Source organism: Mustela nigripes, chromosome 1 (assembly GCF_022355385.1).
Source record: "Mustela nigripes isolate SB6536 chromosome 1, MUSNIG.SB6536, whole genome shotgun sequence".
In the NCBI taxonomy this organism is placed as follows: Eukaryota; Metazoa; Chordata; class Mammalia; order Carnivora; family Mustelidae; genus Mustela; species Mustela nigripes.
In genome coordinates, this window is record NC_081557.1 from 119,927,630 (window position 1) to 119,954,884 (window position 27,255).

The 27,255-nt window shown below is 35.1% G+C and overlaps 1 protein-coding gene across 7 annotated transcripts in view; it reads right to left on the reverse strand.

The window, feature by feature from the left end:
• The window catches only part of HMBOX1 (homeobox containing 1), a 193,577-nt gene that overhangs the window by 41,318 nt on the left and 125,004 nt on the right, over positions 1 to 27,255 (reverse strand). For all 7 annotated transcript variants that reach the window (XM_059372440.1, XM_059372412.1, XM_059372431.1 and 4 more), the window contains exons 5-6: positions 25,245 to 25,355; positions 14,586 to 14,739 (exon numbers count right to left, since the gene is read on the reverse strand). In XM_059372440.1, the coding sequence (XP_059228423.1) occupies positions 14,586 to 14,739; positions 25,245 to 25,355 (265 nt within the window). The remainder of the gene's footprint in view (positions 1 to 14,585; positions 14,740 to 25,244; positions 25,356 to 27,255) is intronic.

The following is a 27,255-nucleotide window of genomic DNA, read 5'->3' on the forward strand; positions in this document are numbered from 1 at the left end:
TTAATCATAAACAGAGAGGTATTCATTTTGCCTCCACTTTCCTATGCCTGGAATCTAGACACAGATTCATCTTTCAGCTACACTGATGAAAATTAAAAGCAGTAAGTACCCTATATGCACAAATATGGCTCCAAAACGATTACTCTTAACCACTCTACGCTATTGCTTCTACCTGTCACAGCTAGGTGCTCTTACATTTATTCTTGTATCTAAAGTCTTCTCCAAATTGTTTCTTCTCTTTCTATTGTACTTAATTGGGCTGAAAAACCTGTATAAGGAGATTTGATGTATTCTTTAATATATCTTCCTTGAAACCAGAATAGATGAACAGGTCGCATTCCTTTGTGTCCTGGTCATATCCTAGTACTCCAGAGCCACATCTGTTTCCACAGCTAAAAGAATACCCTGCCCAAACTGCAGAAAGGGTAAAGGAAAGGAAAAAAGAAAAGAGTACATTAGAAGTCTTGCTCCTAGGCCACAAAGCCTCCAACACTTCTGGCCATAAACTCAAAAGACGTTTCAAGTCAACTAGGTTTATCATCCCTCTAACTCCTATCATCCAGAAGTATCTCCTTCTCTGTCCCCAGCGCTTTGCCTCATATCTAGTGAATACTTTGTTGAATGAAATGAACCAAAGGATGGTTAGGTTTGCTGAATAAAAACCACATTTGAGTCTGACATTACATTATTTACACATGCAGCTATTTCTGACATTATGATATAGATATTTTCTGCCCTTGTGAATAGGTAAACTACTGGAGGTAAGCCTCCCTCAGGGCCAGCACAGAGCATACACTATATAAATAAATGACTGAATGAATAAATATTAGTCAATTATCTAATTCTATTTTAACCATTTTAATCTGGTCAGGTCCTCCTTAAACAACGATAACAACAATCTTTCCGATTATGGAAAATTTCAAATCTATATATGTTTGTGGACTCCTCTGAGTGCTTCCCTCTCCTCATTTAAACAGGAAGCACATCATCATGGGAATGAGGATGCGAGTTTGCAGAGAGAACAAAGTGTGAAATAATTCTTTAGAAGATTGGGAAAGACTGAACCAGGTGGGTCCAGTATACTATGATTGTCTGGCAGAATTAAAGAGCCACTTGAGGTTCATGGTCATTAATTTAAAATGAGATCAGTCTGCAGGGTTTTAAACTTTTCTCCAGCCATAGTTAGCTGCAAAAATGCAAAAACAGTATAAGCAAAAGTGCAAGATAGATTTGACCAGGATTCATTCATACCCGTGGTTTTAACTGCACCTGATGTAATGGTGCCTCCTAAGTCTCCATTTCTAAAGGCACTGAGTTCTCCTAACATCTTGAAGTGAGTTCACAGTCAAAGCTCGAAGTAGAAAGAACTTTAACGGAAAAAGAATACTGGCTCACCACTGGTTATGAGGAAGGCGTTCTACTGTGTGCTTTACAATACAGTGATCTCATAAAACTCTTCTCATAATAGCATCTCCATTTTATAGAGAACTGAAATTCTTAACATTAAGATGAAGCTGGGACTAAATGATAAGTCTATATGACTCTGAAGCCCATCCACTTCTTACTATATCATAATACTTAACTCTTCTTTTTAAAATATTGCAGTTGGGGTTAAGAGATGTTGAATGAGGGACGCCTGGGTGGCTCAGTGGGTTAAGCCTCTGCCTTTGGCTCAGGTCATGGTCTCGGGGTCCTGGGATCGAGCCCTGCTTCGGGCTCTCTGCTCAGCAGGGAGCCTGCTTCCCCCTTTCACTCTGCCTGCCTCTCTGTCTACTTGTGATCTCTCTCTGTGTCAAATAAATAAATAAAATCTTAAAAAAAAAAAAGAGAGATGTTTAATGATTTGTCCAAAGTCAAACTATTTTCTAATAGTATAGATTCTGTCTCCCAGAGGAATGTTCTACGAACATCATCAGTATTAAGCTCTCTTCTACACTTTCTGCTTCGTCATCTCTATGTTCCATCTGTAACTAGGTTAGGCTGTTCTTTTCTTCATATTTTTTCTGATACCTATTACTTTCTATCCATTTTGTTTCCCCTTTGCCTTGAAATTACAGCTGGGGCGCTCATCATCCATGCATAGAAACTCTAACGGCCTCCTAGCTGGCCTCCACTTATCCTTCTTCCAATCCATTTACATGGCTAATCATGGCCACTTCCTTTCTCTGAGGCTCTTGTCTATAAACTGTAAATAATAAAAATATATACAGTACAAAATTTTGAAGGTCAATCGTCATACAGAATAATTATCAATAAGATCAATAATTATATAAACTATAAAATCCTACTCAGATGTAAGTTATTTTTGCCTTAAGATATATGAAGGCAGATACTACAGTTTATAATTATTTTAAATTTATTTTCCCTTGGCTCTAGGCATCTGGTATATGTGTTTAAATATATATTTGATTGGCTGATTTCTTGCCTATCTTCCATATTCCTACTAATATTACCTAATGGACCAATCTGATCAGGTACAATCTCCTTTATGAAAAAGCCTGAACACCAAAGCTGTGGGATAATTAAGCACGGTACTTACTTAATTATAGCATGCATAGTATGACTAAGTCTTGCATAATCAAGTAGAGATGCTCTTAATGAAAAACCCTATGTCCCGCCATGGAGAACTTCATGATAATCTAGAATATTCTTTCTCTGATTCTCTAATTAGTGAACTTCTATCATCCATCAAAACGCAGCCAGATTGTCATCATTTTGTTAAACTCTTACTCCTTCCTCTGTTGTTTGCATCTCATGGACCCACACACTCAAGTACTCATCCTTATAACAGCATTTACTCCTCAGTTCTATAATTGCTTATACAGTAGTGCTCCCCCCACGTTTGTGAGGGACTCTATTTCAGGGTAACTAAAGAGTTGATGAGGGAAAGTTCTTCTTTAGGGAGGAATTCAGCTAATTAATGCAGAAGAAATGAAAAAAATTGGAATACAACTGTTACAAAACCAAAAAGTGACTAGGAAAAAAATCATCAGTGGATGACAAAACAATGGTTTTCAATCTTGGCTGTACTTTAAAATCACTTGGGAACTTTTCAAATATACCTTTATCTATCTATATGTCCCAGTTGGTCAAGGGTAATGTCTCACTGATATTTTTAAAAGCTCCCAGGTGATCAGCTAAAGTTAAGAATCACTGCCCTCAAACTATTCACTAAATGGGGAAATTTCTAATAAGTGGATCAAGATGACAGCACTGAATCCCATGATTAATCTTATAGTTACTAAAAATGGGACAAGCAGACATAATGTGCATCCTTATATGATGTACTGTGAAGAACAAAGTAGCAGTTATGTGCCAAAAGAGCTAAATTAGAATCTAATGAGGACTCTAGATCTAACTACCAATCTACAGAAAATATGAGGTCACGTTAAGAGACACATATGAAGATGTAACTGGCCAAACTTAAACTGTGGGAAATTCAATATGACAAATGCCTTAGTATTTTTTTTTTTAAGATTTTATTTATTTATGTGAAAGAGAGAGAATGAAAGAGAGAGAGAGAAAGCATGAGATGGGAGATGGTCAGAGGGAGAAGCAGAGACCCTGCTGAGCAGGGAGCCTGATGTGGTGGGACTCAATCCCAGGACTCCAGGATCATGACCTGAGCTGAAGGTAGTCGCTTAACCAACTGAGCCACCCAGGGACCTGCTTTAGTGTCTTTAACAAATAAACAGCATTGGGGCACCTGGGTGGCTCAGTGGGTTAAATAAACAGCATGAACAAAATGTGTGCATGTGTGTGAGAAACCGTTACAAACTAAGAGACCCAAAAGACACAGCCACCAAATGCAGTGTGTAAAAATACATTTGATAAACAGGTAAATGAATGAATGAATGAATGAATGAGTGAGTAAATGAATGCTAATAAATAAAAAATCCAATCATTATAAATAATAAATTGTTAAATCATATACTCTGAAAAGCAGGGTGAGATGTGGGAAAGGATGCAGAAGTAAAATAACCATATGGGAACTAGTGAAATATTTATCTGTTTCTATAACCGTCATATAGAAAACTTTCTAAGATATTTCAGTGGACTTAATGTTTGGTTTTTAATTTATATTTCTCTTTGCCTTATGACTTTGAGTAAAAAGAAAAACAAAAGCAAATCATTATGGGGCAAACATAACCATTATTTTTTCAATTGGGGATGAGATACAGTTGTTCTGTATCAGAGCTGTCTAAAAAAATTTTCTACAATGAGAAATATTCCATATAAAATTTTCTGTGATAGAAATACTGTCTAAAACTATAATCAGCAGCCATATATGACTACTGGACACTTAAAATGTGCTAGTGTGACTGAGGAACTGAATTTTAAATTTTATTTCATTTTAAGTAATTTAAATTTAAATAGATACTCATCGCCACCATATCAGACCGTGCAGTTCTATTTGATTACAACTCTTCTCTCTACCTGCAATATTTGTTCTTTCCTTATACCTAAGCAACTCTTACCACATCCCATATTATAAGATGTCACACCATGGTGAACCTTTCCTTTCAAACATATATTACTATTACAGTTTTACCTTGATTTTTGTGATTATCTGATTAATGTCTGTGTCTCCAACCTGACTGTAAACTCAAGACTGCAGGAATTATTTACGTTCACGATCACATTGTAGTCACACTCATTTACTAAAGAAAATGCTATTATTAGATAACACTGTGTAGTTGAGTTTTTGTGATAATGAAGACTTTTCATTTCTCATAATTCCATGAAGTTTGATCTAAGATTTAGATCCTTAACACACACACACACCATATATATATGTATATGTATGTATATATGTGTATATATATATATACATATATACATATATATCTATATGACAGTAGAGAAAACTGTATCATGAACTCCCAAATAAACATTACCAGGCTACAGAAACCATCAACTTATAGATACATTCTTTGTTTTATCCACACCCTTGCCTCTGCCTTTCCACTTTGTGTTACATTGAAGTAAATGAAAGATAACGTATCATTTCATATTATATTTTTCTAAAAGACAAGAACTCTAAATTTTTATAGATGTACCACCAATTACATAAAAGCAACCATTATCATAACTGAAACAAGAATCACCATTTATACAGTGTTCAAATTTCCTCAACTAGTTAATGTATTAAAAAAACTTGAAGAAACTTAGTTATTATGTTCTTAGGGTCTCTCACATCATGAACTTTGTTGATCTGAATTACCCATAGTATCATTTAACAGAACTTTGTTCCATATCTCCTACACACCTGGAGCTGGACATAGAGGCTTGATTTGTTTCAGCTTCAATTTTGTTAGAAAAACACTCTACGTGCGTGGTGGTATTTACATCCTCCAAGAGGTACATATTGCCTGGTTGTCTTTGTTAACAGCTATTCATGATCATTGTCAGATCTATTATTTCATTAGGAGTTTACAAAATGATGACACTGTAATTATATTATTCCTTTTTCATTTATTAGTTGGACATCCTTCATTAAAGAAAGCCTTTTTTGTTCATTAGTGATAAAGTCCATACACAAAACACAATTAAAGGCTCAGTTCTTTCCTTTTACCATTTTGAAATTTAGTTGGTCTCTAACATTTAGTCTCTAACATTCTTTAGGTGTGACCAATAATTTTTTTTAGTATCTTTATCACATATGGATTTTTAATGAGTTTGCTGGGTTTCAATCTATTACCACTGGTGTTACTACTAACGTTCAAATTATTTCCATCTTTGGATAAGGGGAGCCTCTTCAAGTTAGCTCCTGAGTCCTTTTGATATCACTCACCTATCTATAATGGCCTTCTTGCTTTAACAAGTTCTTGGTCTTATGATGTACATTTCTTGTTCCAAGTCTAGAATCAATCCACGGAGTGTTAATGGTACCTATGACCACAGTCTGGGCCCCAGGCCTCCTCATTTAGGCTGATCATTGTCTATGGGCTTTTTGAGTAAGTAAAGATGGAAAGTACACCCCTCCTTTTTTTTTTTCAGGAGAAACTACAACAAATTCACATTATTATTTCTAATTCACATTCAAGATTTTAGGATTTCCCACCAAAATTATGGCTGGCTTCTCAGCAGAAGTTGACAAGCTGATCCTAAAATTAATATGAAAATACAAAGGATCCAGAATACCTGAAATAATCCTCAAAAAGAAGAAAGTGGAAAATTCTTATATCCAGATTTCAAAATTTACTATCGTAAAACAGTAATTATAACAGTGTGAAATATAGATCAATGGAACAGAAGAGAACTGAAGAGTACCCTCAAATTTACAGTCACTGATTTTTGACAAGGGTGCCAAGAGTAATCACTGGGAAAAGAAGAGTTCTTTCAACAGTATGGGACAACTGGATAACCACATGCAAAAGAATGATGTAGGGTCCCTACCTCACATAATATGCAAAAATTATCTCTAATGGATCAAAGACCTAAATGTAAGAGTTAAAAGTATAAAATCCTTGGGAAAAAAACACAAAAGTAAATCCCGTGCTTTGATTTAGGCACAACTTTCTTAAATAAGATAATAAATGTACAAGAAGCAGATGAGAAAATAAACTGCACTTCATGAAAATTAAAAGCTTGCATGCTCCAAAGGTCATCACTGAGAATATGAAAAGTCTATCCACAGAATGGGAGAAAATATTTGGAAACCATGTGCATCAGACTACGTTGTCTGCAAGAGACTCATTTTAGACAAAAGATACCTCCAGATTGAAAGTGAGGGGATGGAAAACCATGTATCATGCTAATGGACATCAAAAGAAAGTTGGGGTGGCAATCCTTATATCAGACAAATTAAATTTTAATCCAAAGACTGTAATAAGAGAAAGATACTATATCACAATTAATGGTCTATCTAACAAGAAGATCTAATAATTATAAATATTTATGCCCCTAACATGGGAGCAGCCAATTATATAAACCAATTAATAACAAAATTAAAGAAACACATCGATAATAATACAGTAATAGTAGGGGACTTAACACCCCACTCACTACAATGGACAAATCATCTACACAGAAGATCTACAAGGAAACAAGGGCTTTGAATGACACACTAGACCAGATGGACTTCACAGGTATATTCAGAGCATTTCTTCCTAAAGTAACAGAATACACACTCTTCTCCAGTGCACTTCGAAAATTCTCCAGAATAGACTACATACTGAGTCACAAATCAGGTCTCAAATGGAACCAAAAGACTGGAATCATTTCCTGCATATTTTTAGACCACAATGCTTTGAAACTTGAACTCAATCACAAGAGGAAATTTGGAAAGAACTAAAAAACATGGCAGCTAAAGAATATCCTACTAAAGAACGAATGAGTCAACCAGGAAATCAAAGAAAATTATAAAAAATTCATGGAAACGGGGGCACCTGGGTGGCTCAGTAGCTTAAGCATCTACCTTCAGCTCAGGTCGTGATCTCAGGGTCCTGGGATCGAACTCTGCATTGGGTTCCCTGCTCAGTGAGGAGCCTGCTTCTCCCTCTCCCTTTATCTGCCACTCTCCCTGCTTGTGCTTGCTTTCTCTCTTTCTGTCAAATAAATATATAAATAAATTTGTTTATGGAAACGAATGAAAATGAAAACACAACTGTTCAAAACCTTTGGGACGTGGTTAGTATACAGCAATACAAGCCTTTCTTAAGAAACAGGAAGATTCTCAAATATACAACCTAACTCACCTTATACCTAAAGGAGCTGGAGAAAAACAGCAAATAAAGCTAAACTCAGCAGGAGTAGAGAATTAGTAATGATTAGAACAGAAATCAATGAAATCGAAATCAAAAGAACAGTACATGGGATCAACAAAACCAGGAGCTGGTCCTTTGAAAGAATTAATAAAATTGATAAATCCCTGGCCAGAATTATCAAAAAGAAAAGAAAAGGGCTCAAATAAATAAAATCATGAATGAAAGAGGAAAGATCAAAACCAAAATGAAAAAATACAAACAATTATAAGAACACATCATGAGCAACTCTATACCAACAAACTGGACAATCTGGAAGAAATGGATGCATTTCTAGAGTCATTTAAACTACCAAAACTGAAACAGGAAGAAACAGAAAACCTGAACAGACCCATAACCAGCAAGAAGTTGAAGCAATAATCAAAAACCTCCCCAAAAATAAAAAGTCCAGGACTGGGTGGCTTCCCAGGGGGAATTTAACCAAATATTAAAAGAAGAACTAATACCTAGTAACTAAATCCTAGAAGAGAACACAGGTACCAACCTCTGTGACCTCAACTGCAGCAACTTCTTGCTAGACACATCTCCAAAGGCAAGGGAAACAAAGGCACAACTGAACTATTGGGATTTCATCAAGATAAGAAGTTTTTGCACAGCAAAGAAAACAGTCAACAAAACCAAAAGACAACAGAATGGGAGAAGATATTTGCAAATTACATATCAGATAGAGGGGTAGTACCAAAAATCTATAAAGAATTTATCAAATTCAACACCCAAAGAATAATCCAATCAAGAAATGGGCAGAAGATATGAACAGACTTTTCTCCACAGAAGATATTCAAATGGCCGACAGACACATGAAATTATGCTCTACATCACATGGCATCAAGGAAATACAAATCAAAACCACAATGAGATACTACTTCATCACAACAGTCAGAATGACTAAAATTAACAAGTCAGGAGATGACAGATTGGTGAGGATGCAGAGAAAGGGGAATCCTTTTATACTGTTGGTTGGAATGCAAGGTGGTACAGCCCCTTGGAAAACAATGTGGCAGTTCCTCAAAAAGTTGAAAATAGAGCTACCCTATGACCCAGCAATGGCACTGGTAGGTATTTACCCCAAAGATAAAAATATAGTGATCTGAAGGGGCACTTGCACCCCAACATTTATAGCAGCAATGTCCACAATAGCCCAGATGTCATCATTATATGAATGGATAAAAGAAGACGTGGTCTATATAAATAATGGAATATTAGTCAGCCATTAAAAAATGAAATCTTGCCATTTGCAATGATGTGGATGGAACTAGAGGGTATTATGCTAAACAAAATAAGTCAATCAGAGGAAGACAATTACCATATGATCTCATTTATATGTGGAATTTAAGAAACAAAATAGAGGTTCATAGGAAAAGAGAGGAAAAAAATAAAGCAAGATGAAATCAGAGAGGAAGACAAAGCCTAAGAGACTCCGAATCACAGGAAACAAACTGAGGGCTGCTGGAGGGGAGGAGTAGTAGGAGGATGGGGTAACTGGGTGATAGACATTAAGGAGGGCACGTGATGTGATGAGCACTGGGTGTTATGTAAGACTGACGAATCACAGACCTCTACCTCCAAAACTAGTAATGCATTACATATTAATAACTGAATTTAATTTTTTAAAAGATTTTATTTTTTTATTTAACAGAGAGAGAGAGAGAGAGATCACAAGTAGGCAGAGAGGCAGGCAGAGAAAGAGGGGGAAGCAGGATCCCTGCTGAGCAGAGAGTCTGATGTGGGGCTTGATCCAAGAACCCTGAGATCATGACCTGAGCCCAAGACAGAGGCTTAACCCACTGAGCCACCCAAGCGCCCCCTGAATTTAAATTTTAAAAATTCAATAAATAAAATGTCAAGGTACCAAAAAAAGTATTTGAAACCAAGTATCTTATAAGGAACCCCTATCTAGAACATATAAAGAATACTTACAAATGAATATAAAGACCACCCAATTTAAAAAATGAGCAAATGATCTGAATAGACATTTCTCCAAAGATGAAACAGAAATAGCCAATAAGCATATGAAAAGATATTCATCATCACTGGTTAGAGAAATACAAATAACAATCACAGTGAAAATCTACTTGTTCACATACTAGGAAGATTAGAACCAGTAAGACAGCAAAACAAATGCTGGTGAGAAACTGGAACCATCATATGGTGCTCAATGGAATGTAAAATGGTATATATGCTTTGGAAATTGTCTGGCAGTTTCTGAAAAGGTTGAACACAGTCACCATATGACCCAGCAATTCCGCTTAGTACACAAATTTCATTGATGGCAGCATTACCAATAATAGATAAAAAGTGGAAACAACCCCAAATGTCCAACAATTGATGACTAAATAAATTATGAGTGAATAAATGAATGAAATCATAATAAATGAAATGAATGAATAAAATATGGCATATCAATAGAATGGACTGTTCTTTGGCAACAAAAAGAAATAGAATACTGAAATGACCTACAACATGGATGAACCCTGATAACATTATACTAAGTGAAAGAAGTGAGTCAAAAACAGCCAGGTTTGTTTGATTCCATTCATATGAAATGTCCAGACTGGCCAAATCTATATAAAGGGAAAGCAGATTAATGGTTATGTAGGGTTGGGGAGGATGGGGGAGAAAGGAGGGACTGCTACTGGGTACAAGAGTTTTTTGGGGGGTGAAGAGAATATTCTAAAAGTGATTGTGGTAATAGTAGCATAATTGTAAGTACACTAAAAAGCACTGAGTAGTACATTTTAATTAGGTGAACTGTATCTCAATAAGGCTGTTATTAAAAAATACAAACAAGATAAATTTCTGTATGCACACACATACAAAAGATTATAGTGATTCAATGAAACAAGATGGGATTGGGAGGGAGACAAACCATAAGTGACTCTTAATCTTACAAAACAAACTGAGGGTTGCTGGGGGGAGGTGGGTTGGGAGGCGGTGGTGGAGTTATGGACATTGGGGAGGGTATGTGCTTTGGTGAGTGCTGATTCACAGACCTGTACCCCTGGGGATAAAAATACATGTTTATAAAAAATAAAAAATTAAAAAAAAAAGATTATAGTGATTTACTTAATTATTTTATGTTTATATGTTCTACACTGAAAAACTTGATTCCTAATAACACTATGATTGTCTTGCCTATATCTGTATCTACACAAATAAAAATAGTACCTGAATAACATTATCAATATTACCAACATTAGTAAAAGCAAGGTAAGATTTTTTTGTAGTTCTTTTTATTCCTAAGCTGTATCCCACCAAGACGCACAGTCAAAATACTGTGTTATAAAGTTATTCAACACAGTTCATGAATGTTTAGGTCATACTTTTGTTTCCTTTTAGTTTTTTTTAGGGGTCACCTTCCCCCCATTTCAAAGTAATCTTGTTCTATAATTACATAAAATATCTATATGGTTACAATGTGAAAACATGGTATATTTAGACGAGTTGAGCTTCTATTCTTGTTCCCTCCAATCTGTGTTTTTTTCTCTTCTATTGGTAACCATTTTATTTATTTTATGGTGTACTCCTTCATCTTAAAACAAATTATAAGGAAACACATAAATGATAGCCTACTATATACAACTGACACTGCTTTTTTTAACATTATATTCTGAAGATCACTGTATATAAAAAGTATTCATTCTGATGGATAGAAAAATGTGAAAAAGCCTTACAAAATATTTCATAGTGATAGTACAGAAGGACACAGTATGATTTTCATTCTGTAGAAAGGAAAACTCATTCCCTTTGCTGCTGTGTAGCACTCTATTATTTGAGCCTGGGCATTCAACGTATAATTCACTGTAATTTATTCACCTAGTCCACTACTGATAGACACACAGGTTGTACTCAATATTTTGATATTATTGCAAACAGGGATGCTGTACTTACACTTCTGTCAGTTTATCTCTGGGATCATTTTCTAGAAGTGAGAATGCTGAGACAAAGGGCAAACCCGTGGGTAACTGTCCCCCAATACTATCAAAATCCTGTCCATGGAAGTTGTTACACTTTGCATTCCCACAAGCCGTGTATGAGAGTGGCCATTTCCCTACAGCTCAATCAATAAAATAATGTTATGGAACCTTTGGATTTTTGCCAATGTGATAGGAGAGGAATAGTGTCTCAGTATAATTTTAATATGAGTTTCTCTTACTATGAGTTAAACTGAACATTCTTTCATATGTTTAAGAGGCATCTGCATTTGTTTTTCTGCAGGTATCTAGTTTCTACAGAGTTGGTGGTCTTCCTTCTCTTTTAAAAGTTGTTTATATATCACAGATAATAATATGAAGCAAATACTTTTTCCAATTTTTCTTTTTCTTTTTTATTTTTACCTTGTTTGTAGATATTTTTCTCCCCAAAGCTTTTTTTTTTAATGTAAATAATCAAATTTATCAATCCTTTCCCATATTTTGGATTTTGAGTTCTAGTTAGGAAAAATTTTACCATTTCCAGGGGACCTGTATTTTCTTCTACTATTTTATATGGATTCACTTTTTTTGATTCATTCAAAACTTGTTTGGTGTATGGTATGAAGAATGAATGATTTTTGACTTATACTAATATATTTGAGTAAGCCTATGAGTTTGCTGGCTTTATAGTCTATGCATGTGTATTTATCCACCAATTCAGTGTACTGAAAAACATCATGCATTGCCAGAGAATTTTATATTCCATGTTAGAAAATAAAAAGTTCCACTTTCACAGAATGAAATCATACCATGATCTACTGCTATTAAAATACTCTGAGAGGCTTTTGCATTTTTGCAACTACTGGAATAAACTACATACTTTCTTACTGGTTGAGCCACGTAAGATAAAATAAAACCAAAGACAACCAATTCCTGGATTAAAGGCATTTATTAATTAAAATGAAGGTTAAAAGGTGAAAATTAAGATTAAATGAGAGTTTTACACAGGGTAAGTGCTCATATCTTTTTTCTTCTTAAAGTGGGCTCCATGGCTAGCATGGAGCCCAATGTGGGGCTGGGCTTGAACTCAAAACCCTGAGATCAAGACTGGAGCCAAGATCAAGAGTCACCGGCAGCCTCAATATCTTTGTAACTGATATTTGATCAGTGTGATTCTGTGGGCAGTTTGGTTGCTTTGGAAACGAGGTTCAATTTTGAAAATGTATTAGGAATATCACCTTTCATTATTAATATTATCAATTTTAACATTAATCTGATCTCATACTGACATTATATGATAAATGTATATTGGTATCGTCATGAAAAAATTAAATGGCAGAATCAGTAGCAAAATCAGAGCTTACAACCAAAGCTTGTTTTGTACCTGGGTGGAAAATAGATAATGCTGCAAATAATTTAAGATTGATATTATTTAAATTCATTTCTGTTATATAGTAAGTTCTGAAGAAATTTTCTGAAACAATCACAGTTTCTAAAAGAGAAAAATAAAGCAGATTTTAAATGTCAGGGCTCTGGAACAAAAAAGTCTTACTCTTCTACTTTAACTGCTCAAGCATATAAGGATTCATTATTCAATGAATGGCTTCTACTAGAACTTACAATAAAGAAACTAAGGAAAGCAACATATAACATCAATGAATAATCTACAGTCTCTTTAAGCAAACTTTTTAATTTCAACCAAATCACAAGAACAAAAACCCAGGCCTCAACTTTCACATTTTCAATCTCTGTCTACTTCAGGTAGTGATGTCTAATGAGCTGGGAGATAATCAGAAAAGAGGCAGAAAGAGAGATGGCAAAAGTCCCGGATGACATATGGTTCACCAGTGGCTACTGAAAAACTTCATTTTATAGATGATGAAGTTACTGCTCAGAGTTTGTGACCTGGACAAAGTTGCATAGCTGGTTAAATGCCAAAGCCAAACCAGGGTTTCAGTCTTTGACTCTAAAAGTCAAATGCTCTTTCCAGTTTGCCATTCGACAAGTCAGATTAGATAACTGGGGAAAAAAGTGAAACTGGTTCAATGTAAATATGTATTTTATGTTACCTTAGAAGTTAAACCCAGTTTTAAACATTCAATTCCATTCTTTTCCATTATTTAAATTATTGAGAAATCTCAATATGAAAATCCAATTGTTTTTACCCTTGCCTAATATATTCTTTTTCTCTATATTTAATCTTAGGAAGTAAATACTTTTCTAACAGAAAACATTACCTTATTGAATATAAAACTCTTCATTGAAACAAAATTCCATACACATTACTTACAGGTAGGAGACTAAAAGGGTAATTCTACTACAGGATCACCCTAAATATACTGAACACTTAATAATCATATTTAATTAATTTATACCATTTCAGATAGGAAAACTGAAGCTAAGGCCTAATTCCAGTCTAAAACATACTGAGTACTTACTATGGATCAGATACTGGTACTAGAGTCAAAAGATAAATTACCAAATCAAAGTAAAAAACACGTATTTTGAACCCTTGGGACTAAGCTTATTTAAGCCACACTCCTGATTGAAAGAAGTAAAATTTTAGTGGACTCTTATGTAAGTATTCAATATTTTTGATGAAAATAAGACTTTGAAGAGTGTTTCTAAAATACAATATAAAGATTTAAATTAAAAAATTCTTCTAAAGTTTCTGAAATTACTGAGAACACTATTAAGTTATATTCACAGATGCTAAGTCCAGTTTTATGACTTCTCATTGGTAAGATCATCTTATTTCAATAATATACATTTATAATATTCCAAAATACATTTAGAGATAGAACCTAGATCCCAAATTACTTGTCTGAAATGAAACTGTCCCAAATCTATCTAAGGTTTCTCTCTTTCCTAAGGTTGGGAGATTGCTCATGGGAAAGGACACATGTACCTTTCCATTACAGCCAGGCACTCCTTTCTCCAGGTAAATCGACTCCCTCGTCGTAGTCGGAAGGTGCCAGATGTGGCAGAGACTGGGGGAGGTGTTTGTCTCCACTCTGGGTCCTCTATTGGAATGGGGGCTGGTCTCATACTTAGTGTAGCCCCTGAAATAAACAAGACATTTTTAGCAAATATCTTGCAATTTACTAAAACCAATGACAAATATAATCATGAACTTGACAACGATAAATTTTTGTCCTTCCATTGGAAATTGCAAGCCAAATACATTTGATATTTACATTAAAAAAAAAAAAAAGTTCCCTGGGCCTCTCATAGTTCCTGCCCCATGCCAGTGCAAACTGTTGCCTTGAAACCATTGCCTACTCTTTATGCCACAGGCTATGGGTACTGAAGCAGTTTGCAGTTTGGGGGAAAAATAATTTGACCCAAACAAAAATCCAAAGGGACAAAAACTTTTCCTTAAAAAGTTTATCATTAATTACTTTAAAATGTCTTTTTTGGGGGGGGGGGGCGGGTCACTTGTCTTTTATCTTTGTTTATGTCATCTTTTGAAATTAAGCCCAAAATCTCTCTTTAGGGAAAAAGGGAAGTATGGTCTTTGGACCAATGACAACTTAGAGTATCTTCTGAAAAATCTTTCTTGAAATTTCTATCTGACAGTTTTAACTCTTTTGAACAATATATACTATATGATCAGAACTTTTCATTACCATTCAAAGGACTCTTCTTATTAAGAAAATGGAGCCCTTAAAGAATGTATGCAAATAGGAGATGAATTTAAAATAACCCTAATTGTTGTAAACTCTCAAAGAAAAAAAAGTCAAATGTAGCATCAAAGACAGTAAGTAGTATTTGACATTATTTTAGTCTACTAGTTAACTAAAGTCAGATCTCCATAGGTCTACCATGTGTAAAAGCTATACTGTTTTCTGTTACCTCCTGAATGTAATAAAAGCAATGGGGGGAAATGTAATTAGGAATTTTATTAATTTAGACTAGCCTTTTCTCAAACAATGAACTGCTGATGACATATGTATTCATTAGTTCACCATTTATCAACACCCCCCCCCCCACTTTTTTTTTGGCTTGCTCTAGGTTAGAAGCTAGTGGGGAAAAACCCAAAAAAACAAAACAAAAAACAAAAAACCCAACATTGTCTCTGACCTCTGTAGACTTATTTCAAAGTATTTAAATATAACTTGGTATGTGTTCACAGACTTCAGTCCCTGGATTTCCCACTGTTCCTTCATTCTGTATATTGTTAAATTCATCTTCCCAAAGCATAATTATGATCATAGCATTCCACTGACCAAAAGCCTTGAAAAAGTTCCCACAGCCTATGGAATAAAATATAAACTCTTAACATTGACCTAGAAAGACAGGTTAGAAATTGTTAGAATTATGTGGAATAATGCACATATTAATAAATATGTATTTATTTCTTCATAACAAGAATCATACCTTATTTATTGTACCTTGTAATTAATACCTTGGGTAGTATTTCTACCTTACTACATATAGATCTCTTTGTAGATCCCCCCTAATAGCTACATATTTATAATCTGTTATTTATAATCTGTTATATAGAGGCCCAATATTTTAGCAAATCCTGATCTTCCTCTCCAAACCTGTTGTCTTGCAGCCCTTTCCATCTGAGTAAATGGCATCTCTATTTTTCAAATTGCTTGACTCAAAATTCTCAGATTTATCTTTGACCTCTCTATTTCTCCTACATAACATATATCTAGACCATAGCAAACCCTGTTAATTTTATCTTCAAAGTATATCCAGAATCAGGTCCGTTTATATTACTTCACTTAGCTTTAGAATAAGCCAGCATCAACTCTGTAAAGCTTAACTTTCTGGAAAGGTTCCAAACATGGCCCTTCATAATAAGTCACACCTCCTGGTAAACATCCTCTTGAATTCTAAGCTGGTCCTATGATATGTTTTGACAGCAGAAAATGGAAACAGTTTGAGGCTAGGTCATAAGACCCTTTGCAGCTTCTAACTAGATCTTCTGTAACGCTGGTTCTGGGGGAAGCAAGTTGCCATAAAAGAAGTATGACTAACCTGAGACTACAATACTGTAAGGAAGCCCATGTTAGCCACATGGAGTGAAAGATGCCCAGCCAACCCCCAGGTGCCAACGTTGAGGGGAACAAAGCCATTCTGGGTATTCCAGTCACAGCAGAAACCATGTAGAAAACTGTATAACCCAGCAGATGGAGAAATAAGGCCCTAGGCATACACTACCAATACAGCCATGTGGTAGTTAGCCCCCAAGATGGTTCCAAAGGATCCCTGCCCCTGGTGTTCACCCTGTTGTGTAGTTTCTTTCCATACGATATACCAGGATTAGTGTGTGTGTGACCAATAACATGTGGAAGAAGTGATGATATGTCACTTTTGCCATTAGATTACAGACTACACCATGGTGTCTGTTCTAGATCCTCTATCTCTTAGATCACTTGCTCAGGGGAAAAACAGCTGGCAAATTGTAAGGACACCCAGGGAGTCCAGGTGAGAGAACTTGAAATCCCTGGCAACAGGCAGGAAGGAAACTGGGGCCTGCCAACACTCAATGGTAGCGGTCAGTGGCAGATTGTCCAGGGGCTCACAGCTCGACTACAACCTTATGAGAACTCTGAGCAGAACCATCTCAGCTAAACCACTCCTGGATTTGCCACCCACAGAAATTGTGAGATAATAAATGTTTGCTGTTTTTAGCTGCTCAGTTGTAGGTTAATATGTTGTACAATCATATAAAACAAATATGAGATATTATAACCATCTCCAGTTGTTTATTTCCCCACATTCCCCAACATACTGAGTACTATGAGTATTATTCTTCACATTTATAAATTTGGCAGGCAAAAAAATTTCTTTTAATATAGAGATTTCACTATTGGTAAAATAGTATCTTTTGTTTACTGAACTTTATATATCTTTTCTTGTGAATTTGTATCTTTTATCTTTTCTTTTGAGTTATTTATCTTACTGGTGTATTGAAACAATACCAATTGCTAGTCACACAGATTGCAACTTTTTTTCCAGTTTGTCTTTTTATTTATGGTGTGCTTTCTGATCTTAAATTTTATGTAGGCACATTTGTCACCCTCTTCTTTTGTGGTCAATATGCTTTGTATCATTCAGAATATTTTTATAGTTTTCTTATTGTTTAAACCCTTAATAGATACATGATTTCCTATTGTATATGATGTAAAGTAATTATTTAACTTCTTAATTATTAACTTCTTCCTCAAATGGACAAGTATGTCATCACACAATGCTTTAGAGATTCATGGCTTAAATGTATGGCAGACTATGGCCAGCTGCCATAGTTTAAATAAAGTTTTACGGGAACATAGCCATACTCACTCATTTACATGTTGAATTTATATCAAAGTTTTACATATACATTGCATTTGCATCAAAGTTAACAAAGTTTAGGCATAAGGAGAAAATAGAGGGTTGGAGGATTTCAAAGTCTTTGTTTTGGTGCTTTTCTAAATGCAAGCAGGAATTTCAGCATAATAAGGGCTCTGGAATCTACCTAAGTTACATTATGTAAATTTTGCTCACTAGTGATGATAAGAGGGCCAAAGCAGAGCCAAGCAGATATCATTGCTGAACAAGACAGAGGTAAAAACAGATTGGGCAAGGCAGTAGGTCCCCTCATTCAAAGCCTGGTTTCTGTTAAAAGGATATTTTTAGGGCTTTAGTGGGTGAAGGATAGGGAATAGGTGAGTAAATTATAATTAGTAGGTTGCACTGTAACTATGGCATCTTTTCTTAGTTAAGGGATAAGTAGGTATAAATAAAAGAATACAAAGAATCTTAATCATGGTAGTGGGGTTTATTGGTCATGTAACTATTTTTCTTTATAATATTCTGTATTATACAATTTTTCTATACAAAGGAAATTTAGGTGAAATAAATTAAAATACTTCAAAAGAAATCAAGGAAACTTATGCACAGATGGGTGGAAACTCAGTAATTTCAAACTCGTAAACATACTGAATTCGAAACATAATATTATCACATTACTTTTGAGGTTTTTTTCCCCTTGCTCCTTTTTCTTTTTCAATGTAGCAGTATTTAAAAATAGCACAAGCAGCATTCTGGAAACACTCCAATAAACACGTATTTGTTCTAGAAACCTTAGTTAATCTTGCTCTAGTTAAAGCGATGGAGAGCAATGAATAATCCAAGAATGGGTTCAAAATTATAGACTCTGACAGAAAAATACAAAGATACTAGAATACAGAAACAATGTAACTTTAAACCCCTCTGAAATAAAATACGGGATTTCTGGATTGGCTATGAAGAACCCACTTTTTGTTTCTCCTTACAGTAATTTTCCTTCCAGAAACATTTTTTTCCCCATCTTGTATCTGGGCTCTCATTAAGAACAAAACTTTGCACATTAATCCAGCAACTCTAAACCCAAGAGGAAAAAAGTCTTTTCCTAATTTGCTGATAAATTTCTAATTTTGATAAATGTTCTCTTTGCATATATGATAATTTTCCTATCAGGTTTACTTCTGAGTGAGCCTTTGCCAGTCAACTAATAGAATATGACTACAAGCATGTCATTACTATCCTGTTCACAGAAATTAGCTTCTCCAAAAGTAATTTTTCATCATCCCCTATGTCACACACATGATTTCCCTGAGGTTCTGACACTCGGCAATAGTGAAGGGAGGAGGCATTACTTCTGATCTCCAAATTTACTTCATATGTTTGCTGTATGAGCCTCCTGGCAAACTTTATTTGTTTAATTTAGAAATAGGCAGAATCAGTGCCATGAGCCAAGAGGAACTCAGCAAACCCTGTCTGCTATAGTAATGTTTAAATTAGACAAGGGAAAAGATTGCTGAGCTTAATTTGATTAAATAAATGGGTTTCTGATGTCAAACATGCTGAATTTAGTACCCATTTCTTTTAAAAAATGGGCATTTTCTTGTAAATGTTTTCATAAGAAACAAGATAAAATGTATTTGATCAGTTTCCATCAGTCTATTTTATTCATACTCCTTGGCAGGCTTTGGGGTATGCTGGGAAATTCTAATGATGGGTCTGTTTATCAGAGAACTACAATGTATCTATTGGATTATCAGTAAAAATAACCTAAATACCACTCTATTATTTTTCTTGCTGAGTTCACTTCAAGAGAGAAAAAAAAAAAAATCCTGCATCTAAATAGATCCAGAGTGAAGAGGTTGAGAAATAGAAGAACTTCAATGACGATATACAGAGAGAAAAGCACTGAGCCCAAGAATAGAGATAGAGAATGTAGAAACATTTTTTTATTTGTTTTCTAAATACTTACATTTAGAGAAAAGAAAAAAAGTACTTTTTCGTTTTGTGATTTTCCTAAATTTTGCATTTCCCCCCCCAGAATTTAGCAATGGGACGGTACCATTTACATTTATTCCGATGAGCAAGCAAAATTTGTGAAATAAAATCACTTCCTATTAATAAGGAGGTCTGAACCACGTGAACCTAGGTTCTTCAGTTTTTTTATATCTTGAAAGCTGTTAACAAAGCAGATTAATCTCATTTCTGCCTCTCATTCCTTCCCTTTCTTCTTTCCCTTCTCCCTCCCTTTCTCCTTTTCATGAAACTTTATATGTACCTTTTGAATACATAGTGGAAGTACAAAATTCATAAAGACACAAAAGGCTATACAGTTAACAATCCCCCTGCCATCCTGTATTCCCAGTCTCTCAAAGCTTCTACAGAGCCTTCCTTAGCTCCAAATACAGTCTGCTAGAGATGTTCTAATGTTTACATGAGCATATACATGTATGTGTTCCTTCTATGTAAATGACAGTATACTGGATCTATTGTTTTGCATCTTACTTTATTCCCTTATGAATTTGATATTACTACATATAAATTCAATTCATATAAAACCCTCCTTTAAAAAATATCTATATAGCCTCCATACTGTTCCATTGTACAGACATATCATTTATTTAACTGGTTTGTGACTGAGGGACATTAGGCAGATTCCAATCACTTCTGCACTGACCTGCAAGGAAGATTCTCATGTACTATAAGCACCTAATGACTGTATAAGTTATTTTTAGGTGCTAACATAATTTTAGTTCATCAAGATGATCCAAACAGAAGAATAGTTTCAAAGTATCCATGGAGAAGAAACAATACAATTCTTTAGCTAAAATGAAAGGTTATTTTATTTTTTAAAAATTTATTTATTTATTTGACAGAGAGCAAGAGAGCGAGAGAGAACACAAGCAGGCAGGAGACAGAGGGAGAGGCAGACTCCCTGCCAAGCAGGAGCCTGAAATGGGGCTCGATCCCAGGACCTTGGGATCATGACTTGAGCCAAAGGGAGAGGGTCAACCAACTGAGCCACCCAGGCACCCCTCAAAGGTTATTTTAAAGTCAACAAAGCCTCACTTAGAAAGAATTCTATCAAATTAGGTCTTACAATAAAGGTAAAAATGCAAGGAGTAACTTCTAAACATTAAATTTTAGTCACTAATATCTGATTACTGTTGATGCTATGAAAACTACCAACTGACAATTACAAATTATCCTCTTCTCTTCAGCTAACATGTCCTATAGAACCCTTATGGACTTGGTTTACAAATAAAAAACAGAAAGTCCTTTAAAAAAAGATAATCAGCAAAACTTCACTGAAAACCAAATGCATATAGTCAGGGGAACTTATTCTTTTTTATTTATTTTTAAATAAACTATACACCCAACATGGGGCTTGAACTCACAACCCCAGATCGAGAGTCACATGCTCCACCAGCTGAGCCAGGCCAGGAATTCCTAGAGGGAAGTTATTCTTAAAAGGAAAGAAAGCAACTCCTCATCAACAGCTGGATGAAGGCTGTTAGTCCTTTCCCATTTTCCTGTTTCAATGCCCTAGTTCCACCTTCCATCAGTTTCCTGATGATGGTTTAGCCTAACTCTGGTTCTAAGACAAACTGAAATAAAAAATAAGATCAAAAACAAATAATTTTTAATAAAAATTTAATAGTTTTTTAATAAAACAGCTTTAGAAAAACATTATATCACCCAGAGCTAAAAACTGGATTCTGATAGCAGTATTCTGCAGTTGGCAGTGCTATCAGATCAGCTGCAGGGGCCTAAGAGCTATACCTTAGTCCCCTTCTGTTTTCTGATGAATTCATTTTCCGGGTATCCTAGTCCCTGCCTGGGATTGAAGCCCAGCCTTGAAATCCCAGGGGAATGAGAATTTAGCCTCACCAACTTGATTAGATTATATGTCAAGGCACTATTTTAAGTGCTAAATCTGAGAGACAAAAAAAAAAAAAAAAAAAAAAAAAAAAAATCCCTTCTCTTATAGAGGCTGATTGCCTGACACAGTTGGCTAGTTTTTGTCCTTCAAATTCTTCACTGTTCTGCCCTATACATTTTTGAACATCTTGACAATCTCTTTGGTGCTCCCCACCATGGCAATCAACTGCTGCAAAGTGACCAGGTTTATGAAAGCCCTAGGTACAGTTCCTTATTTACCTAGCCAACCCTTTGCTATTAGCTGCTCCATTAAGCAGACCAAGTGCCAAGTTTTTGTTACTCACCATCTGATTTGCTTTGCTGTGTGTGAGTCATGGGAGAAGTGATATCTTTGGAAAGACTGCTTAGAGCTAAGTTTAAAGTGTTGCTTCAAGTATGATTTAGCTTAAGATTGTCAAATAATGGTAGCCTCTAGCCACATGTGGCCATTGAGGACCTGAAATTTGGTTGATCGGAAATGGTATGTGCTTCAAGTATGAAATACATACTAGATTTAAAAAAAATCAGTAGAAAATAAAAGAGGAAGGAAGGGAGGGAGGGAGGGAGGGAGGGAGGGAGGGAGGGGGGGGAAGAGGGGGTGCCTGGGGGCTCAGCCGGTTAAGTGTCCAACTCTTGATCTCAGCTCAGGTCTTGATCTTAGAATTGAGTTCAAGCCCTACACTGGGCTCCACACTAGGTGTGGAGCCTACTTTAAAAAAAGAGAAAAAAAGAGGTCTCAATAATTTTTAAAAGTACTGATTAAATGTTGAAGCGTTAATACATATTTGCTCAATAAAATACATTATTAAAATTAATTTTAGCTCTCTCTTAATTTTTTAAATGTGGCTATTAGATAATTTTTAAATTATGTGTCATTTGCATTATATTTCCACTGAATTGTGCTGCTTTAGAACATTAAGCTAATGGTAGCAACAAAAGAGTCATTATTTTGAGAGATGTGCTTACATATCTAGCTATCATTAGAAGAATACCTAAAAATGGAAGTTATTTGCAGAAAAACTGCTAGCTAATAAATGCTAAAGGAATGCTAAATAAGATCATCATCATTTTGCAATCCCCAATGGAATAACTCATTTAGGTAAGCATCATCAATGGGTGCTAAGACCACAGACAGAAGGTTGCTGTAGAAGAGGATATCCATCCAGGGACAAAATGATGCCCTACAGATTACTACAAACTGCAAAGACAAGACCTGGTGGTCATTACTTTAACAAATGATCAAACTTAGCATATGATAGTGCTATAACCTGACATGACACACCTCTTTTGATATATGAAGTAAATGTTACCGACAAAGCATGTTGCCCCAATGTTTTACTGTGAAAATTTTCAAACACATATACAGCAACAATTAAAGGATTTTATGATGAAAATCTGTACTCAAATCATGCAATATTTTACTCACTTACTTTATCACATTATTTATCCATCTCCTTATCCATTTTATTTTGATGCATTTCAAAGTACAATGGAGACCTCATTACATGCCCTCTCTAAATAATCTATGAAGTGTTCTTGCCAAAAATGGTTAACTTGAATCTACTCTAAACCTAACTTCCAGGTTACAGGAAACACAGGGGCTATAGAGGAGAAAGTTAACTGACACTAAGAGGAAACAGAAAAATCCAGAATACCAGACATCTGTAATATTAGATGATTTAAAAAGTGTATGTTATTTTAAAAAAAAAGTTTGAGTGACTAGATTTAAGAGTTTAAAAAGACATATAACAACAAATTCCAATCCGTCTACCTAAATCAGATACTATTTAATAAAAAAAAATTCTTGTAACAATTAAAGAAATATGAATATAAACTAGATGTTAGATGATATTATGGAATTAGTATTAGTTTTCTTAGATATGGTCATGAACTGTGGTTATGCAGGCGATTACCCTTTTTTTCAGGAGATGAATGTTTACATGCATATACATATATACATAGATTTTAAATTTACTCTATTTTTTAGAGATAAGGCAAATATAGCAAAATGTTAACAATTATTGTATCTAAGAAGAGAATAAATATGTTCACTGTACTGGTCTTTCCACTCTTCTATACATCTGAAACACTTCAAAACAGAAACTGGGGGGCAGGACAGATTAAAAAAAAAACAACTCGTTGTAGATAGGCTGATATGGTCTCTTCTATTTTGTTCCTCCTGGGCTTTTCAGATTAGGAATGCGATCTTTAAAAAAAAAATCTTACCCCTCCCCCACATGTTTCTCTAACATTATTTCCACTTCAGAGTCAATGCTATATGCAATAGTCCAACTGCTGATTTAATCTAAAATAAGCAAAGACTTTAATGCTATAGTGTTACAGAAGACAGTTCTCCAAGCCTAAGGCTAAACTTGAGATCAGGCTCATCGCCACCAGTCTGTGCAATGTATAGATTAAGGACAGGCTGCCACACACCTTTAGACTTTATATACCACTTGTTAAAAGTATCCTACAATAGATCTTGCCTATCTGGCAACTTCAGACATAAAGGTTTCATGATTTCATTTCCTTCAGATTTCCTTGAGATTTCATTCTACTTTCCAACTTATTGCTGCTTCCTAAGTTATCAGGGCAGCTTCACCCTAATGTCCAAAGACATGCTCATCACCCAGGTAATTAGAAATAGAAAATCAGGGGCACCTGGATGGCTCAGTGGGTTAAGCCTCTGCCTTCAGCTCAGGCCCTGATTTCAGGGTCCTGGGATCAAACCCCACATCAAGCTCTCTGCTCAGCAGGGAGCCTGCTTCTCTGCCTACTTGTGATCTCTCTCTCTCTCTCTGTCAAATAAATAAATAAATAATCTTAAAAAAAAAAAAAGAAATAGAAAATCATTAGCAGAGGTCACCGGACACAGTATAGCAGTAACTAAATAAAAGTATTGAATTTATATTACTAACTAAAATAACATTTACAAAAAACAAAACAAAACAAAAAAACAAAATCAAAAAACCCCACCCAGATGCGGAATCTTGTGTACATACAGTTGAAAAAAAGAAAACAGCCACTGATAATCACGACCTGTCTTTCAAACTATGGTTAGAAAGAGCATATAACCTGCAAACAAAGAGATGCTTTGGAGGAAGGGGGAATATGACTAGATAGTATTAGACATGAAACTAAAAAATGGCATAATCAGGGCTTAGGTTTTACATTTAATGCTCTTTGGGCAAGATTGGGCACATTCAAGGTGGTATGGCCGTAGACAAGGGTACTCTTTGCGAAAAAAGAACAACAATAAAGTATAAAATCATCTTAGTGAAGATCAGTCAGCACACAGATTTAATAAAGTAATAATTACATCTGTCTTGTTTCAGATACAATAAAATAAGAAAATGATATTTACCAGGGTTTGTCTTCTCAAGTTGGTACCATCGGTAAAATGCTCTCTTCTTCTGTTCACTCAGGTCTGAACCCTGCTGCAACAGCCAGTGAGAGATCCGGCTCTGACTGATACCTGTGGAGAAAGAGAAACAGCTATTGCAGGTACTTAAAGTCCAGGGAAGCTGCGAGTTCTGCTGGTTCTAGGTTACTGGGTCCTTTATTCTCTGTGTTAATCTGTAATGAAGCAGCTTGAACAAACTCTCTAATATTAGATTTCTTTGTAAAGCCTTACTGCACTGGCTGGAATATACTCAGAAATGATCCACCAGAGGTCAAAGCATTTTATTAACCAAGATGTCAAAGTGGTCTCTAAAATTAATCCATAAGCCAAGTTCATGTGAGATAAATGAAGAGATTCCTAATTAATAGTTGTAAGTCGGAAGTTGACTACATTTGTACTCTGACCACCATCCCGGCCCAATCCTGGTTGAGAATGTTAGAATATTAGAACTTTTACCAGATACTGAGAAGGAAGAAAAAAAAAATCAAGCCAGCAAGTTTTGCTATTCATTATCAACACTAAGAAAAAAGATTTAGGGCCTAAGAAAGGAGAGATTATTGAAAACAGTCTCTTCAATAAGGTTTCTGGCTTATTTGTTAATTCATATAGGCATTTCCAGACTTGTTATTATTACTACATATAACAAAGAATTGGAAGAATTTTAGGTTATGTTGCAATATGACCTCTTAAGAAACCTCAAGAAGTAAAGACATCCTTCTAAGACACAGGCTTATTAAAAAAAAAAAAATGAACAGAATATAAAGCAGTGGTTTTCAGTTACCTCTAAGAAGTTCTTGACAGCAATTAATTAGAAATGTGGAAAAACCTCCACATGTGAAAGTAAGAAAGCATGACTAAAACTTACTAGTATGAGAATCACACGCTTCTTCTGGTCATTATAGCTATTTCAAAAATGAGTAATTCAACATGCAACTGGCAAAAGCAAAGAATAATAGGAAAGAAGAAACTGTCTTATACGCCCATAAGTCACTTTCCAAAAGACTATTCAGCTATCATAGAGGGTTAACAGTATCTAAATTCTCCCAAGGAATTACTTATAGTAACTGGATGGTACTGAATGCCATGTGTGCGAACACCTGTTTAAAACTATAATGCACAACAGGAAGAATAGTTATCAGGAAGAAACACACCTCCTAACATGAGAAGCAGGAGGTCTGGTGATCACATTTAACTCATTAGAAGCAAGCCCCCAGAGTTTCATACTTTGAAAACCTATGTTATAAGAAAATGGGAGGAAACTGGGGAGAGATTTGTTAAAAGAGAGGTTGGGATTTGAATCATGTTTCTCTGATTGGAAATGCCTTTCACTTTGAAAGGGTAAAGTCAAACAGTTTTCCAAAACCTAAGTGATTACATTCTCAAGTAATTCACACAGTAGTTTTCCAGTGGACTGAGGATCTATGTGATGCAGGTGCTGGCGGCTAGCACTGTATGCTTATTCTAAGAGAATACATATTATTCTGGATAATTTAATTAGCTGTTTAGCAATGCTTTCACCAAAAGTCTAGTTTCAGAGATTATACTACTTTTTATATTACCTTTAAACAAGAGTGAAAAAAAAAAAAAACCATTTACCACCATAAAATCAAAATTGGTTTTCATGTCATAAAATGAAACTATTTTATATGGATTCTTCATATTGGTACTACACTATTCATAAAGAGGAAATTCAAGAAAAATCTGTTAAGAAAAAAAAAAGGATACACAGATATTCTGAAACTTTCAATATTGAATCTTCTGCACAGAGATCACAGAGCCCACTAGATATTGGAGCTGTCCAGGTTCTGGCTGTGCTGTAGTGGAGGAAGAGGAAAAAGCCCATCAAAAGGAGATTAAATTATGGACTACTCACATAATAAAATACTGGGCAGACTTTTAAAATGTTCTTAAACAGCCAAAAAACCAAAACTAACACAAAAACAAACCAACCAAGCAAAAAGCCATCAATATC